Below are 19,538 nucleotides of genomic sequence, written 5' to 3'. Positions count from 1 at the left end.
TGACCCTCAGGACTTACAAGCCTCTAAAGTTTTGAGCCAAATTTCCTCCTAAGATTGTCCTTGTCCATCCAAAACACATATCCAATCACTGGAAGACACAGAGGACAATGGTGTAGTAAATACTCAGTTAATCTAATTAAGTATTCATTACACCACTGTCCTCCATTTGTATATTCCTAAGGATTGGATTTTTGATTAGCAATTGATCTGAAATTCAAGCACTGCATGACCCAAGCATGTATTTCTAATGTACTTTTATACCTTATAAAAGGAACCCATTAGAAAAACATACAGAAAACAAATCTTTGACAGTAACAATGCCAAGCTCTGCAAGGGTGGAGAACAGAACAATCCTGGGGACTCTTGTTTCATTTGAGCTCAACTCTTCTACATGCAATAGGAACATAAGATTAGAAGGAGAGGTTGGGCCCTTCAAGACTATCTCCTGAGATACCAGGTACCACTTCATATGACACCTTTCCTACTGAACTCAGTCTTAAAAGCTTGTAGGTGCTGAACCCCAGTGGAAAGCTCTTTCTAACTATTACAGTCTTTCTTCTCTTACCAGTCTGCATGTATCACGGCTATTTTATGCCCATTTGTAGGTGACAAGCAGTGGCTTTTAGCATAAGTAGCTAAAGGAGTTCTTCTAGAGAATAAAACAGTACTTTAAACATCCCAAGCCCTTCTACTGCATTCTCATTTGACACTCTTCTTTCCTCAGTCACACACACAACCCTTTGCAACTTCTCTTACATTTTGTGGCTGTCCTTTTCGAACATAGTTGGCAAAAATCAGAACTTGCCACTCCATGGGTACTATGTTGTCAGTACTCCCCCAGAATCACTACAAGTACCTTGACTAATGTGTCCTCCAATACATTTTCTTACTGATGCAGACATCTTCTGGTTAGCTTATGAGTCATGCTGTAATCCATGTGTCTTCCTCCTCGGCCACAGTTCATTCATGAAACCCCACTTGTATTAAAATAAACTATTTTAATTCCACCCCAAAATTTTAATTGCATTTTGTTAAGGGATATCAGGACCTCTCCTGCTTGGCTGCTGGAACCCAGCCCAATGCCCCAGGAAACAGGGTCTCTGCCCAGGCTGAGAGATGGAGCTGCTGCTCTCTCATTTGCAGGTTCAACCAGTAGCAAAGCTGAGTACATACCCCAGAGACACATGCAGGTACACACACACACACACGACACTGACATGGCTGGTCACACAGACTGCCACAGCCAAGGCACTGCCTTCAACACCACCCACATACAGGACTCGCATAAGACACAAGCACAGCCAGCCAAGTCTGCTTCTCCTCTTCAGCTGGCAGAGACAGGAGGTCACCAGTGAAAGCACACGTGCCCGCCCCCCCCCCCCCCCCCCCTCTGGATTCACAACTTTCTGGGATCACATATTCACAGATGCCCCAAGTACTGGCACAGTCCCTCTGCTGCTCAGCACCCCTGCCCCGTTCCCAGCCCTCTGACCCACCCCACAGGTCCCAAGCTGGCTGGCCCAGCTTGATGCTCGCTGCAAACACGTAGCGCACTCATACCCCACATTCATGGGTCCCCTGGATACCATGAGCCCCTGCCTGCCCGGATCCAAGGCCCCCTGTATTGTCCAGCTTGAAGTTTGCTGGTGAATACACATGCACACCCCACATACACCGATATGGGGAATATACAAGACACTTGTCCCCCAGCACCAGGCACACAGGCTGTGAACTGCCATCCCACTCCAGCCATTGGTACTGAGGCCCTCACTCATACCAGTCCCCCAATAAGCTGGTTTCCGAGACACACACCATTCCTACCCCACTAGCTGGCACTGAGACCCCCACTCACTCCAGCTGCTGACACCACAGGCCAGGGGGACCTACAGCCCCCTCTGACTCTAGTAACAGGCACCCAGTCCATTCATGCTGGTCTCCCCAGTAGCCAAGACTCCATGTACAAAGTCTGTAGGACCCATCAAGATCCGAAGGTCTATGGCATCTTGAACCACTGATGCTAGGACCTCAGGTTTACATCCTTATCAGCTGCAAAGGCCCAGTTTGCCTGCAGTTTCTTGACAGCCCATCACTTAATGGGACTGACTAGATTTGTTTCTGCTATTGTCTTTGTTATGCTTATTGGTTAGGTTTTATGTCTCCATGTGTTTGCCTCCCACCCTTTCCTTATCATCCCCATCTGGCAAGGTCCTTAGTCACATAATCTTACTGGAAAAACCAAACATTCTTACACTCCACTTATCCTTACCAATTAGAGTGACTGACCAGATTTGTCCTTATCACTGCCTCCCTTATCATTTGTCCATCAGGTTTGTCTCTGTATGTTCTTGTTTATGGTTCCTTTGACCAGATATCTTTAAAGGAGCAGACACTGTCCTTCCACATACCCTTCCACATTCCCCTTGAATCCTCCAGACTCTGTATTCCTTGTATGAAATGCCAGCCTTCCTCTACAGGAACTGCATCTTTCATATTTCTGTATTGAACAAGCCATACTTCTACTTCTTCTGTTATGAACTTTCATAAGCCTCTACTGTAGAAAAATCCCTCTGGAGAGTTTCACCTCTAGTACAAGTCTCTGGAATTTAAAGTCAGTTCTTTATTTCTCTGTTCGTCATCACCATCTCTAGCTTCTCTAATAGTTTTCCAAGTGGCACTTGATGATTTTCACTGATGTCCAAATAAATGGCTCTTCTTAAGTTCTACATATCACTCACACCACTGCAGTCAGATAATGAAATCTTCATAGAGCCTCCTTCCTTCCACTCCATAAGAAGACAATACATATAACAGCTCTCCAAATACACATACTGCTCTTGATTTGATGAAACTCTTAACTTTGCTCTTGGATTTGGATTCTCATGTGTCTTTTTTTTTTTTTTCACCTGTTCCACGTCTTTCTTTCCTCCCTTCAGCAGTTTCTTTGTTAGCACCTCCAAGTCACCTCCCAGCCTTCTCCCTTCCTCCTGTTCTCATCCAACTCCCCTGAAACACATAATATTCACCAACACTTAGCTTATATTTGGTGCTTCACTTTGGAACATCTCAAAGTACTTCACAAAGGAACAGTCAGCATGACTGACATATAAACTTACAATGGGAAAATGACTTACAACGGCAGAAGGACATGTCAAGACCATGCAGGAGAACCAAGAACAGATCCTGCCTGTCTCCCACAACCCAGTTCAGTGGTCTGCTTGTGAAGTCACTTGGTCTCCTCCTGTGCAGTGCATTTCTACACCTTCTGCACTGAAATTAGGGACCCTCCCCTTTCCTGCACCCTGGTCCTGGTCTGGGTATTGGTTTTTGGTTTGGGTTTGGTTTTTTTTCTTTTGCTCCCAATCTTCCTGTTCTCAGTTCCAGCCCAAGCCGCAACTTTGGTCAGGGCCACAATCATACAACTGCAATTATAGGAAGGTCCCACCAGCTCCTGGCTGAAGCAAGACTCTGTGCTGGCAGGACTCAGAGGAAACTGAGCTTTCCAGATCATGCAAGTATCTATCAAGTACAGTGAACAAGAATTTCTCAAAAAGCTTGTAACTCAGCCAAACTTGGCAGATCTTAATGGCTATCAAACATGACACGAAGACCACTTCATAACAAATATCAAGTCATTTTTCCAACATATACTTCAGCAAGACTTTTAAAGGAAAGATCAGACACATTTTTATTATAGGCAAAAAGAATATTTTTCACTGCCCTCAGCCTGAGGAATGACCAAACTGTCCAGTTGAACTTGTCTAACAGGCAATCCCTGGTTCACACATATCATCACCCTGAGAGACTAGAGGGTTTTTACAAAAAATAGCATCAGATGAGTTTTATAGTAAGCAGTGGTATGAACACAGCCTAAAACACTGGAAAGTTTTCATTCATTCAGTAATGGACAGAGCTGGAAATATAGAAGTCCATAGCTCCAAGATAACCAATTGCAATTGTTTTCATCATACAAAAAAGAGTAATTTGAAAGTTGCTCACACTGCTGAATTTCCTTCCACCTGTCACTGAGGTGACAGAGTTCTCTTCAGATGGCACATTAACCTACTGTTTGGTTTAAGCAAAATATCCCCCATAAAAATAATATAGGTTTGCTACTAGAAACAAATACAGTTTGAACATAAGATGCTACAATATACAGTGATTACTACTGTCCAGTTTCTCTTTGTGAAAGTATTTTGAAAAACATTCCTTTTGGAAGAATTAATTTTACATTAAAAATGCATGATACTAAGTGACTCAACACTACTTATGATAGTGACTAAAAAGTGTCTTTCAGGCAGAACACTTTTATATACAAAATTCTCCCAGCTTTATTGGAAGCAAACCAGGCTTAAGCATTAGCAGTAGCCAAACATATATTTGGAACAGCCTAATTGTCATAGATGACAAAAAGGATAATTCTGCTACCTCTGTGGAGGTGGCTAGAAGCCCTTGGCATAGAGAGATGAAATATATTATGAGATAATGTCATACACATTTGTTTGGGATTTTTAATGTGTTTTAATTGGCCACAAGTCATGGAGATTTTCCAGAGCGCACATGAAAAATGCTTATGCCAAGACTATGATTATATAGAGAGCCAATGTTTTTGTGGTGGTTTTTTTTTGTTTTGGGGTTTTGTTTTGGTTTTTTTTTTTTGTTTTTTTACAAATGAGAAAAAAATATGGCAATGTTTTCAGGAAAAAAAAACCAACAAAAAAAACCCCACAACAAAACCATAGCTATTGTAACTCCATTATTCTGCTACTTCTGTTGTAACATGACTTCTATTCTACAGAATCAGTTAGGAGGGAAAAGGGACATTTAAAAGTATCCTTTTCTTTTTCAATATTTTGGACTGCCATGAGATGGAATCCAAGACTCCCCAAAGTCCTCCAAGTCCAGAAGTAACTGCTGTCTCATTAAACAAATTATCATCTCTCCTCTCTAATGGCAGAATAGCATCAATGGTAGCCCTGAAAATCTGCAAGCTATCTAAACTCAAATACTAGATCCAGTGTAGAAGTTCAATGTCTCCATGAGTCTTACAATAGTGTCATCTCAGATATGAAACCCCTGTGAGGGGGGGTGGGGATAAGGCAGCTGTGAAGTGAGGTGAAATATTGTTGCAGATGCTCAAATGCTTTTTTCTTCCCCCCATGTACAGTTTGTACTACTGACCACAAGATTGTTAAAAGCACAATGAATAAATTCTGATAAAATTAACTGGAATCTTGATTGCAAGTAGATAAGTAAGCATTCAAAAGGTCATTACAAGGAAAGCCTATGGATGGCATTATCATTTCATATTTTAAAGGAGAGATTTATGAATTATTCCGAAAACTTCCTTGCTATCTGGCAGAAGGGAAAAGGAATTAAAAACTCCTTACAGGACTTCAGTTTGGAAGGATTGGTGCAGTTGCCACCATCACAGATCATTAGCTCTCAGCTGGTATCAATGATACAGTGCAGGCATAGATCTAGGCAGGTGCAGGTTCATTTTGAAGTATTAACAATGATTTTCAGTAAACTGAATTTTACATTAAATCAGAATGATACTTAATCTAAGTGCACTAGGGGAAAAAAAAAAACAAACCAACCAGCCCACTTCTCTTTTGTTCTTTTATCTTACTGGTATTTCTAATCTGGCAGGTATCTCTACCCCGTTAATTTGTCTGCCTCTTTAGCACTGCTTTCAACAGTTCACAAAACATCATCCAGGAGAAGCAAAAAACAACACAATGTACCCCTTCAAATTAGGCCATACATAGAAGATTAAATTATTCAGTATGTATCATGTATGAAAACTGACATTTCCTTTAATCAACTTCCTGATGACGTTCATCATTGTTTTTGTCAAACAGTGACCCAGACTACAATGATTGTGTATAATCCCTTTCCATCAACTTTGGTTGGGTGCTAGAGTTACCAACAGGTTCAAGACAGAGTAACAGAACCTGTGAATTTCACAGCAGAAAAAGTAGAGTAGGATCTCCGTGCAAAAGGCAATATATGTGCTACAGATTCTTATATAGTACACCACAAACTAATAGCTGCAGTAAAGCCATTTCCACAGCTTCCCATTGAATCAGGTTACTACACCATTGAGTATCTCTCCTCTTCCCTGTTCGCAGTTATCCTAGAACCCTGAGCACACATCTCCAACAGCTGTTGTCACTAGGCTCATCATTTATATAGTACTGTTTTATAAGGGGTGAGAAAGAGAAGAAAATTTAAGTCTTCTCAGTTATATGTAGCTGAGGATAAAAGTAAGATCTGGGCTTCCTGTGGGAGCTGAATTATTAGCATAAATGTTTTCTAGAAAAGGAAAATAGCTATTCTATTGCAGAAAAAGATTCCTTCAGAACAGAACTCAAGACTAAATTAAACTTACAAAGCTGGTTTCAGATACCAAAACTTTCCCCAAAGCTAGATATGTGTGGTTTTGATCTCATGCTTGTGTGGCAAAGCAGAGCTTCCTAACCTTATGTTACTTGGGTATGATCATCACTGTAGTTGCAGCTGGAGACAGCTGGGTACAACCCAGCATTAAGATCTATGACAGGGGATGCCACCAGCGGCGCATCTGACAGGGAACAAATTCAGATGTTTTGGCGTGATTTTCATATCTTTCACAGTGGGATTTCAGCACCTATTGGGAAATATACAGTAGTTTCAGAACCCCTGTGAACACCTCAGTACAGGTTTTGAAAAGAGAATGAAGCATCATTTTTGTAAACATTTAAAAGTTGTTATAGCTTTTCCATTTTGCCACATTTCAAAGAATCACAGGAAAAAAAATAGGTTGGGAAGGATCTCAGGAGGTCTCTACTTCAACCTCCAGAGGGCTAACCTGACGGGTAGATTAGGTTGCTCAGGACCTTTGTCCAGTCAAGCTTTGAGTATTTTCAAGGACAGAGATCCCAACACCTCTCTGTGTCCTGTCCCTGGGTGGCAACACTCTCACAAGGAAAAATTTCTTCCTCATGTCCAGCAAGTATTTTCCTTGCTGCAATTTGTAACCATTTCCTCTCTTTCCATCGCTGCAATGCCTGTTAGGTAGTGGAAAACTACTGTTACTTCCCCCTTCATGTTTTTTTGTTAGGTTTTGGGGTTGGGGGGGTGGAGGGGGGAAGGGGTTGTTTGTTTATGTTTGGGGTTTGTTGTTTGTTTTTTTTCCAGTCAAGTTTAACTCCAATATTGGCTGTTTTCCAAGTTTTCCAAGAACATAAATCACCTACATGAAAGAGCATTGGCCCCATATGCTAGATGATAATACAAACAATACAAGAGAGAACCGCGTAGTGATGAACTATTAATTCATACAATGGTGACTTACAGCTCCAGGGCTTGATGGTTCAATTCAGATTTTATCCAAAAACATTTGGGTCCTCTTTGAGCAGTTTGAGTGAAGAAAAGCTTTTTCATGAAACATAATATTGCAATAGTAAAGGGCCTCACCAGATTAAGAGCTCCAAAATGATAACATTCTTCAGTGCAGATTTGTATTCTACAGCTATGTTCTGACCATGGTCAAACTGGCATCTTTCCATGTTCTGCATTAGCTCGGGCTAATTTTTCTTGTAGTTTTTCAAATAAGATGAGATATGTTAAAGAGATTGAATGCCTTGTAGAGAAGCATGATGTTGTAAAAGAGAAGACAGGAACTTGCTAATTCTAATCCCTAGACAAATATATAATAAGATTAAAACAAAGATGAAAGTGCAAATAGCAGTCCTAAATCAACAACCCAAAATCCTTTGAAGGTATTCCAGCTGGCAACTCAGATTCAACAAGTCATTTGTTAGGGTGATTTTACTTCACCAGCCCAAAAAAAGGTGAGACAAGGTGGCAGTTCCCTCTCCTCTGACTGGAAGAAGTCACTTTTTTTCCTCCAGATTTCCTTCCTATGAATATTATATTGAAAATGGATATCTTTAGAGTTCAATTATCTTTAGGGTATTCATGATTGCCCAATCAAAAAAAACCCCACAAACCCCAAACCAAACCCAAAACCAAAAAACCCACAACAACAACATAAACCAAACAAGTGAAGGATTCACTTGAAGGAATATATATATAGACAATAGAACTGTTATAGGCCATGCTCCATGAGACTAGGATTCTACAAAGAAGAAAACTGAGTCAGCAGAAGCAAACATCACATTTTACAACATCACATTTTAATGATTCCTGAAATATTACAAATTTTCTCATGATGTAAACCTATTGGAGATAAATAGCAGGCTGACATATAGAGCAGAATTAAGATTATTTGAATAAATTTGGCTAGACTTTTTTTTTTTTTTTTTTTTGCTTTTTTTAGGGGCTGGGCGTGTGAGGGGTATGAGAAGAACGCGTAATGCAAGCAAATGGTATTCTGGCTACAAATCTGAAAACCTTAACAAAAAACAAAACCAAAAAAACCCACCAAAAAAACCTCCCAAAACCCCCCACCACTACCACCACTGAACACCTCAGCCTGCATTGTTGCAGGGGTCATTGGGTTTACAATATAAAATATTAAGTCAAGACCCATGCCCTTTCACAAGATTTAGTCAGTGAACATTCAACTCATCAATGACCCTGAGTAGCACCGTTACTGGCATTTATCAGTATTCTTAAATTTCCCATTTCCTACTAAGCAAAGCTTCAAATTCTGCAGGTTTTAGGCCTAACCAAATGACAGATGTTTTGAGTTCTTGGTATCTTTGGTATCTTAAGACAAGTGAAAATGAAAAACACAGAAAAGGTCTCCCTGAGCAAACACATAATTAAGGGTTTGAGGTTTTGGTTTTTTTCTATTTTCTGTCAAAAAAAAAGATGATCCAAAGTACATATAAACAAAAATTGACTCTCATAGAAGTCTATGGAGTGTGATGTTTCAGATAGAAATTCCTTGGCACCACAGATCCTATGGATAGATCATCCTCTCATAGAGTACTTACTTGCTAAAAACTTTTGTTACATTATCCCATTCTATCCCCCCCCCCCCAGTCTCCACTGTGCTAATTTTGACTGAGCAATAAATGCCCAGGAACAATGCTTTTTACAGACCACCACACTTGGTCTATGTTGTAGGCACAAACATGAAACCCAACAGTTTTGCTAAATCCTGTAACTTTACAATGGCCTAATTTAGTTGTTATTATTATCTCAATTATGATAAACCAAAGGCTTAAACTTGTTAAGTCTACAAAAAAATATCTCCGCAATGTCTCTGCAATCCTCAAGCATTTACCCACACACACTTTAGCACATCTATCTCACATTTGTAGCCCAGCACCACCCTCTCCCCCAGGAACTGCCCAAGAGTCTTTCATCCAATGGAAACCTACTAGAGGATATACTTCACATGCCCAAATTCACACCTTTTCTCCACTGTCATCACACAGCTCTGTAAGGTAGGGTACACCCAGCACACTCTTCCATTAAGGGCAACACAGAATCACAGACCAGCTGAGGTTGGAAGGGACCTCTGGAGGTCATCTTGTCCAACCCCACTGCTCAAGCAGGACCAACTAAAGCAGGTTGTCTGGGACCATGTCCAGATTGCTTTTGAATATCTCCAAGGATGGAGACTCCACAATCTCCATAAGCAACCTGTGCCAGTGCTCAGCATCCTCACAGAAAAGAAAAAGAAAAAAAGAAAAAGGTTTCCTTACACTTAGACAGAACCTCCTCTTTTCCTCTCGCTGGGTGCCACTGAAAAGAGCCTGGCTCCATCTTCTTTATATCTTCCCTTCAGATATTTACATACATTAATGAGATTCCCTCCTCAGCCTTCTCTGGGGTCTCTCAGCCCAGCTGTCTCAGCCTCTCCTCATATGAGAGATGCTCCAGTCCCTTAGCTATCTTAGTGGCCCTTCACTGGACTGTCTCCAGTAGCTCCATATCTCTCTTGTACTGGAATTTGTGGAGTGTCACAAAGTTAGAAGACTGAAATCAGGCTTATGTTGAAATGTCTTCATGTCTTAATACTATAGGTCTGATCATAACCCTGTGAATGTAACACAATGCAATGAAAACTGCTTTAACGATAAAGATATTGTGCCAATCTCCATATAACTATTGGCTAGAAAGCAGAACCAAATAGCTGTCTAAAATACATTTCCAAGACACATAAAGAAACAGCTATGTAGTTCAAAAGATGAAGAGCCCATTCAACTGTAAATCTTCCTTGCTTGGCTTATACCCCCTACAATGGGATTGGAAAATGTTGAGGAACAACAACACAGAACTTTTTGGAACCAACAGCCTCAGGTTTCATGAGTGAACATCATAAACTTTGATTTTGCACATCAATCACGCAAAGATGTTTGACTTAGAAGGCAGCTTTTGCAGAATAAGAAAGAAATTAAAAGCAACTAAATGAGGTGTCAAGACCCATTATGCTGGGACAAGCTTAGGGGGAAATAGAAGAAATAACAGGTCAAAATATAAAAATCATTCCTTTGGAGAAGAAAGAATCCAAAGAACAAAAATGTGTTCATTTTCCTTAGAGAGACTGCTCAAAGACTAGAGACTACAAAACTCTTCTTTATTTCATAATGTACCTTTTTTCTCTGATATTTAATTTCCACTTGTCATATTTGTCAAATTTGCTTTTATTCTCCAAATGCCTCTGATAGCATCAAATCTTTGAGCTGTTGCCCTGCCCTTTTCTTTGCCTTACAAATCTCAACTGAATATCTTTATCCCCATGTGCCTGCTTGCCTCCCTTTTCAGTTCTGGTATTGGATTTTGTTGCTATTCTTTTGATTAATTGTGACTTTAAACAGTCCTCAGGAAGTCACACTCTTAGCAGAATTCCTTTCATTACATTGAAACAAGCTACCTGTAAACCCAAAAATACATAGCGTGAGTGCAGGTTTATTGGGCCACACTAGAAGTCCAGCAGCCTCTCTCCAACAGGATACAGAGGCTGAACAGGCCAATAGTACAAAAACACTGTACATGCGGATCAATCATTCCCTTGAGATACCGTCCCATCTTTTGACAATAAATCTATATTTTCCTCTATTTTCAGTATCTTGAGTACGAAGTTGACTATGTGACAAATTACTCTGAGGGAATGCAAATTGCTGTCACCAAGGCAGAATTAAAATGCTGGGAGTTCAGCATCCTCAAATCCGTGCTACCTGATTTCCATCACAGATTTCTAAAAGAACTAACAAATAAAAGCGTAGGGTTGAGGAGGGTTTGGTTTGAGTTTTGTTTCTTTGTGGGTTTGGGGGGGGGTGGGTGTTAAGATAAACCTGTCAAGTCTGGAGTAGAATAACCAGATTGGAGAGAAGCAACTGCAGTGCCAGTGATTTAGAATGGTAAAATCCAGCCTATGTGACCACAAACCCACTACCCTGCCTGTTTGGATAAAAAATTGGAGGAAGGAATAAATGAGAAGGAAGGAAAATTCTCATAGATTTATCTTACAACTATTTGCTAGACTGGTCTTCAATTCTCTTCAATGAAAACACAAACTGAAATTCATCTCATCTATTCTGATTTCAGTAAAATATTCCATACAGCGCTACATCAAAAAGTTGAACAATGGCACAAGAAGTTGGGCTATTCTAACAACAGCTGTGGAAGACAACCATTTGGCATCATTCACTGCAGGAACAACTTGACACCTGTCACAGAAATTGATGACATCTAATAACCCAATGTGCAGACTCCCGTAAGGTACTACTTATATCAACTAGTTTCAGTTATTTAAAAGTTGTGCATCTGGTCTCAGCGCTATTTGTAGACTATGTCTCAACTCTTATGTCCAAGATGAACAGGATGAGTTGCTCTCAGCTGGTGGCTATGACTTTTTAACATCTAAGGTTCAAACACCAAGCATTTAGATGGATGAGGTTAGGCAGAACCACCACTATCTGGGGAACCAACCTTCCCCCACCCATCTCTACCACAAAGAAGTTCTGCAATAATACTTACATGACTGATCAATCAACACATTACAACTATGGAGAAGGTAACTGCCATCCCAAGAAGTATGAGGTGATGTATTCCCTATCCCCCGAACCAGGAAGTATTCCTACCACTGTGTAGGAAGCCCTTTGTCTGAAATATTATATGATAATTCTGGTCACATATTTGCAATATATATCCACAAAGGAAGAACAGATGCAGAGAAGGGATATTAGCACGATCAGACAAGCACAGAGGTGACGGTAGAAAAAAGATTGAAAGAGATTGACTTGTTTAGCTTAATCAAACAAAGCCTAAGAAAAGATGTGGTTGCTCTCTAAACTATGAAGAAAGCAAGGCCCAAAGAGGGAAGAGAACTACTTATACTAAAAGGACATTGCCATTGCTGGCACAAGAACAAATGTCTATAAAATCATGGCAACTAACTGTTGACACGATGTCAGAAGAGGGTTTTAAAGCTTTAGAGGAATAACTTTATAATAGGAATAATGGACACAACCTAGTGAATTCTACAATTAAAATGAGTATTTTTACAATTAAAATTTAAATCTTTGAATTTGAAGATTTAAGATTAAATGGTGGCTGATATAGGAAAGGACTGGACTTGATCCAAACTGTTTTCTTGTTCTATACTTTCATACAAGAATTACTACTTGCATCTACCCTCCCTCAACCCAGGCCACCATCCAATCCACTGATCATTGCCTTTGCCTTACACATCTCCAAATACAGTCACATTACCCTCTACATCCCCTCAAGCCCTTTGTCTCAAGCTACTCCTTCTGTCACTTTCCCTTCCACTACCTCTAAAAATAATACTCCAAGGCAGACACCAGACAAAGAAAGTTTCAGCCCAGGCATTTGTAGCCTTTCCTGGACATAGTGTTCTTTTGTTGAACATTGGAGCTGCATCCTTCCTTGCAAAAGGTAATTGGAGTGGTCAGAAAGAGGGAAATCTACAGCAGTTTCCCTTGCTGAATTTTCTTTGATGATCACTCTAAGATTTTCTTGGCCTGACCCCAAGAGCAACTTCTGTAGCCAAGAAATCTGCCTACACAACTGAATTCTTACAATGTGGGCATATGACTGCTGGTTCTGGGCAGGTTATTATCAGCATGGACAGAAAAAAATTAGGAAGGTGTTTCACCCTTATGTTTAGCTTTGTTATGGGGTGTGCTCCCATCAGAACAAGATGCAGGGAGGGCTTACTCACATGGCTGGTCTTTACTTGTGTGAGTAAGCTGCTGATGCTTAGCCTGCGGCAGTTCAGCCTAGATTGCATGCCACTGTTTCAATGTAAGTGCATCCATTTTTGTCACTGGGAATGCATGCCACGTTGCACAAAATTATTCCACTCCTATTAGAATTTAGCAAGAAATATTCTCCCTTGCTAGGCTTGTGTCTATTTTTGGACATAACCTAAATATTGAATGTCAAATCACAGAGTTCGCTATACCCTAAATGTAGAAATATCTCACAGGCCTTTTGCGTAGCACAATGGACAACACAAGCAAGCAAAAGAACCGTAACAATCCATGGCCACATCACGATCCCAGAAATACTCAGTGAACTACTGCTGACTTCAGTAATCCCACTACTGCCTTTGTCTCTCATACAGCACAGTAGCATAGCAGTGTAACATGCTTTTCACTTAGCTGTCACTTATGCTACATTGCAGAAAGACACAGCAAAATACTGAAAGAGATACAATTACAGTTTACTATACTGCTATTATGGCCATACATAGTTCTATTTTTAGCTCTAACCTAAATAGAACATGTAGAAGCATAAAATGGTCTCATGCATCTGCATATATAAAAATCATTCAAGCCTATCATTTAATTCAGTAGCAAATGAAGACCAAGAATAAAGAAGTTAAATTTTGAAAATACTTATAATTTCTGGAATTTCAATTAACTTTTGATATATGTAGACTTTTTCTATCTTCCACGTACTAAAAACTGTAATATCCACCTCAGATTAAAAAAAAAAAAACCAACCAAACAGGGATATTTAAGTTCTGCTAAAATTGTAATTCTGGAGTAATTTCCAGTGTCTTGAACTATAACAATGGAGTTCCTCCCAGTACCTTTTAAATATTTAATGTTTTCTTTTTGTTACATTTATATTCTTATGGAGAAATACAATGATGCCTCCTCAGAAGTTCAAAGGGTCACTTATGCTTATATTTTTACCTCCAAATGAGTCAGTCTGAAAGCACTTAGACAAAATTTAGTCAACACCCAAACTTCAAATTTCATTTTTTACTGAAATTTCTATTGGTAAACACTGAAAAAATTATAATCCTCTCACTTTAATATAAAATGAGTAAAAATATTCCTCACTAATAAAATCATTGTGATCTTTCTGCATAGAAATCATACTGAAGTCCACAGGGGTCTGGACTTAGGAATAATTTTCAAGAACACATGATACCTCAGATGAATGGAAACTATTTTCCAAGCATGTCTAACATAAATATACTTTATTTTAAATCTTGGTGAGTCTAAAGCATGTACAGACATGAAAGTACAGAGACTGCAGCTTCTGCCTGCTCCTGATCATTTGAATATGAATGCCATTTTAGTAACTTGCAAATTTTGCAAGAAATACGTAAATTGTATATATACACATATATGTGTGTATACATATGTAGTTGATTCTCCAGTACACTAGCCACTGAAATCATCAGCACCAAATTAATAACAACTGACATCCTTCTGTTTCTAAGGATAGATAAGTTTTCACAGTCCTTGTCTCTGCTCCCCTACTCAGCCCAATTAATGTACAGCCTTTGGACTTCTCATGTAGGTCACATCTACAGTTACCCATATCTGCATATTAGGAGCCAAGAAAATAAAACTGCCAAAGGTGACATCTCGGATTTATTTTGCCCACTCGCAAAAGCTCCTAAAAAGGTGTCTCATATTACAAGTTTAAAAATTCACCTGAATGACTGAATATAGCGAGATGTAATGAGATACATTTTGGTTGCTCTCATTACAAAGATCAGGGATATTTTTGCATTTTTATTATTGTTTAGTTCATTAATGTGTTGGTAACCTGAGTTTCAAGATCTTGCTCAAGAAGAACACAGAAATTAGTTGCACCAGAGGGTTTTTTTGTATCACCTTTGTTATAGAAGTTTTGCAATATTGACCTACTCTGAAGCCAAGGATACACATGCCCCCAAGACACTGTCGGGGTTCTTGCAGACACCTTCTGAGAGTTAAGAGATTGACAAAAAGGTTTTTAGCTCCCCATTACAAAGGTCCTAACTCAGCCTTTTTTTTTGGATTCTCAAAATAATCAGTGATATCCCAAAGAACACCAATGTATTAGGCACAAATTCTTGCTTACATACTACCAACTGCTATTTTCCTGGACTCTACAATTTCTTGCTGAAAGACACTGATGCTTCTGCTTTTGCAACATTTATTCCACACCCCCAGCTTTTCATAGTGAGAAACCCCTAACAGGTGCAACCCACTGCCACTACAGAGAACAGGACTTAAAACTGATTATAACTTTGATTAAATACTAGGTAAACCATCATGAGTAAATCAAATGACATATATGAGAAAAGATCTTTCCTTGTCAGGAGGATTTATGTGGACAAGGTGTTCAGAAAACAGTGAGAGCGTGGATAAAAAAACTACAACCCACAAACCTATTTCACCTTGCCAACAGATAAATAAGAGAAGGCATGATAAACTAATCGCATAATTAAGAGCAAATCAGGAATCTTTTCTAGAACAAGGGAAAACTTGCTAAAAATCACTACTTGGAAACTCAAGAGTTATAAAAGGAGGTGCTCTATAGTTAAATATGTATTTGATTATCCAAAGAATTTGCTGAGGCTACCCTTATATCAAGGTTCAAAAAGGGGCTGGCTATTTACATGTATTTAAAGGTACAATAATGATTTAAAAAATGAAAATAAACATAATCATTACAGACTTAGGACAACCTTTAATAATTGTAAACTAGGATAAAAACAACTGCAGGAAGCAGATTATACCATGTCTGTCTAACATGGGTTCTTACATTTTCCTTAGAAACATCTGGAATAGCTCTTATGACAGAGTACTGGCCTGGGCAGAACCAACAGTGGTTAGTTACTGTTACGCACACTAGGGAAATTTGACAGACTGCACGCAAAACATCTCAAAACTTCACAAAAATAGAAAGACGACTCACAGCACCTATTAAAAATATAACCAGCATTGTTTTCCATATAAGAAAACTGTATCTTGGACAAGTGACTGCAACACCCAACAGATCAGACCTGCAGACATATCCCACATTGCAGCCCTACACTGTGGATTGCTTAGAAAGAGAGATGAGCACTACAAACTACATTTCCTACAGAGGTGCTGGATATTGAATTCCTGTTATTCCACCACGGACTTACCTTGGGCATTGTAAACCAGCATCTTGGTTCAGTAAAATACTTACCCTTCAATGAAAAAAACTCAGGAATGGGGGGGGAAGGGGGGTGTTAAAAAATAATAAACAAAAAAAAAAATCACAGGCTACTTACAAAGTAGATTAGAACCATCCATTGATTAGAAACTTGCATGGCCTCTTATCATGCCCCTACTTAGCTATCTGAAGACAATGGCTCAGCCTGCAAGGTATTTAGTTTTCACTTACATTTTCTTTACCTTCAGTTATGTCTGAAGGTCCTAAGTGTTTGTGGGAAAAAAAAAAAAAAAAAAATCTCTTTTTTCATCCCATGACCATATTTCACCCAAAGAGATCCTGGCTTTCAGAAAGATATAAAAGGAACTCAAGTTTCCTCCAGGTGCCATGAAGGTCTGATGCCTGCTCTCCTGCAAATACCCTCAGTACCTTCTTCCGCACTGACAGCAACCCAGCGTAGATGCAAGGCCATGTGCCTCAAAGAAAAAAAGTGAAAGGAAGAAGTACTTACCATGAGGACAGCACTCAACCGATCACTTTGGACCTGCTGCACTTGGATGCAGGGTCCTGGCACTTGCAACCTTGAACCACTGGGAATGTTCCCAGCATCACCGTTTGGGATGCTGCTGTTACTAGGCCCAAGACCTACAGATGCCCTGTACAAGTAGGTATGCGTCAGTTTACCCACACCAGTGACCTCCAGCATGTCTGGCGGGAGGTGGGAGCTGGGAAGCATGTGCACGCTATAGCAATACTTTTCATACTCATCAGCTGGGCAGCAGCAGCCACTGCAGCAGCAAGTCTGGCAGTGGCACAGACGCAGAATGGCAAGAAAGAGGAGGAACACTGCAAAGATACAGGAGACACAGGCAAGGGAAACAATCAAGTAGATGTTTGTAGCATTGAGCAGTGGTGGTGGCTCCCTGCTGTCATCAAAGTCCGGTAGTGCCTGGGGCAGGGTGTCAGCCAGCAGGATGCCCACTGTCACAGTAGACGAGAGCGGCGGATCCCCATGGTCCCGCACCACCACAACCACCTTGTGCTTGAGGAAGTCAGTGGAGCGCATGGAGCGCGTGGTGCGCAGCTCACCAGAATGTGGTGCCAAGCGGAACAGGGTAGAGTCGGAGGAGTGGGCAAGGTGATAGGAAAGCCAGGCATTCTGCGCATTGTCCTCATCATCTGCCACCACTTTCGTCACTAGGTAGTCCTCATCAGCCAGGCGGGGCACAACTTCCACAGCTACTGAGCCATTCTGGCTGGTGGGATACAGGATGGCTGGGGCATTGTCATTCTGGTCTGAGATGTAAACATTCACAGTTATGGCAGCACTCAAGGCTGGTGACCCATTGTCCTTGGCTTCCACTTGGAAATAGAAGCTCCTAAGCTGCTCAAAGTCAAAGGCACGTTTTGCATAGATGCTCCCGTTGGCCAAGCTCACAGACAAAAAGCTGGCCAGGGTACTGCCTGCAACTGTGGAATTCCTGAGCATGTAAGAGACCCGTCCATTCTCCCCCATATCAGGGTCAGAGGCTGAGACCTGGTAGAGAAAAGCACCAAGTGGATTGTTCTCCTCCACAAACACATCACATGTGTCAGCACTGAAGACAGGGGGGTTATCATTCACATCAGAAATCTGCACCCAAAGGGTCTTCTGAGTGGTGATGGGTGGAGAGCCCAAGTCTGTGGCAGTAATGGTGATGTTGTACCCACTGATCAGCTCTCGGTCCAAAAGTCCGCTGGTGACCAGGCTGTAGTAGTTTTCAAGGGAAGGTTTTAACTGGAAGGGAAGGTTATCAGGGATCTGGCAGGTTACTTTCCCGTTCTCCCCAGGGTCCTTATCCAAAATACTCAGCAGAGCTATCACTGTGCCAGGAACAGCATCCTCAGGAATGGGACTGGAAAGGGATGTAATTGTTATCTCTGGGCCATGATTGTTCACATCAGTGATTTCCACCAGGAGCTTAGCTGTGCTGGACATGCCAAATGCCCCGTTATCCCTTGCCTCAATAAGCATCTCGAGGAGAGGTCTCTGAACAGCTAAAACGCCATTGACTGTCACCTCCCCAGTGTGCGGGTGAATAAAGAACATTTGCTGTAGATCAGCAGAAGTAGTATTGCTAAATGAATACCTGATCTCTCCATTTGGACCTTCATCCAAGTCTGTGGCATGCACTTGCACTACCAAAGTGCCACTGGGGGAGTTTTCCAATATACTCGCCCTGTAGACTGAGTGCTCAAATTCTGGTGCATTGTCATTGGTATCCAACACAGTCACAATGACTGGAACATCACTGGACATTGGAGGATCCCCACCATCTTTGGCTGTAAGGACAAGTCTGTGAGTGGCTTGCTGCTCCCTGTCTAAGGCTTTCTTCAGCACCAATTCAGGATATTTACTCCCGTCCCCGCGTGTCTGCATTTCCAAATGGAAATGCTCATCAGGACTCAGAGTATAATTCTGGACACTGTTGGTACCTTCATCAAGATCTTGGGCGTTGGGGAGTGTAAACCGTGCCCCGGGTGACAGGAACTCAGGCACGTTTATATGATATTCACTTAAGGGAAAGCTGGGGGAGTTGTCATTTATGTCCAAGACTTTAAATTCCATCCTATAAAGCTCTAGAGGGTTTTCTAACACAAGTTCATAATTCAGAAGACAGACAGACTTTAATTCACAAAGCTGCTCTCTGTCTATGGGCTCGTTAACAGACAAAGCCCCCGTGCTTGCATTTATATTAAAATATTGCTTACTTGAACCGGTGATCATGCGAAATTTCCGAGCTGAAAGTGTAGCTGCATCTATTCCTAGATCCTTTGCGATGTTCCCAACAGATGCTCCACGCTCTGTTTCCTCGGCAATGGAATACACTACTTGCCCGTTCGCGGTGCAGCAAATAAGACAGAAGATCATTAAATAGACCCGCATTCTTCCTCCCCTGGCTCAGCTCCCCGCAGACCGGCTCAGCAGGAACATAATCCAAAATTTCAGCAAACACCGCAAGTTCCCAGCGCGAAGCGAACGGGCACCGGGGAGCACCGGCGGCAAGGCGAGAAGTTGGCTGCAGGCGCGGAAGGCTCCGCGGCGGCTCCCTCCCCCCGCCTCCCCTCCGCGCCGCCGGTTGCCGTGCGGGGAGAGGCAGCACCTCCGCTCCGCCGCGCTGCGCCCGCCGCCGCCGCTC

At 41.2% G+C, this 19,538-nt stretch overlaps 1 protein-coding gene across 1 annotated transcript in view; it reads right to left on the bottom strand.

Annotated features, from left to right (window-relative positions):
- Positions 1-19,538, bottom strand: part of LOC104833438 (protocadherin alpha-C1-like) — a 49,105-nt gene that overhangs the window by 15,010 nt on the left and 14,557 nt on the right. Inside the window, 3 exon segments of the mRNA XM_010570083.1 lie at positions 16,871-19,297; positions 19,299-19,382; positions 19,384-19,535. Of these exon segments, the coding sequence (XP_010568385.1) occupies positions 16,871-19,297; positions 19,299-19,382; positions 19,384-19,535 (2,663 nt within the window).

This window comes from Haliaeetus leucocephalus, unplaced genomic scaffold (assembly GCF_000737465.1).
Source record: "Haliaeetus leucocephalus isolate CR32 unplaced genomic scaffold, Haliaeetus_leucocephalus-4.0 Scaffold286, whole genome shotgun sequence".
In the NCBI taxonomy this organism is placed as follows: domain Eukaryota; kingdom Metazoa; phylum Chordata; class Aves; order Accipitriformes; family Accipitridae; genus Haliaeetus; species Haliaeetus leucocephalus.
Note: the sequence above shows the minus strand (reverse complement) of the source record. Positions and strands in the feature narration are given on the sequence as shown.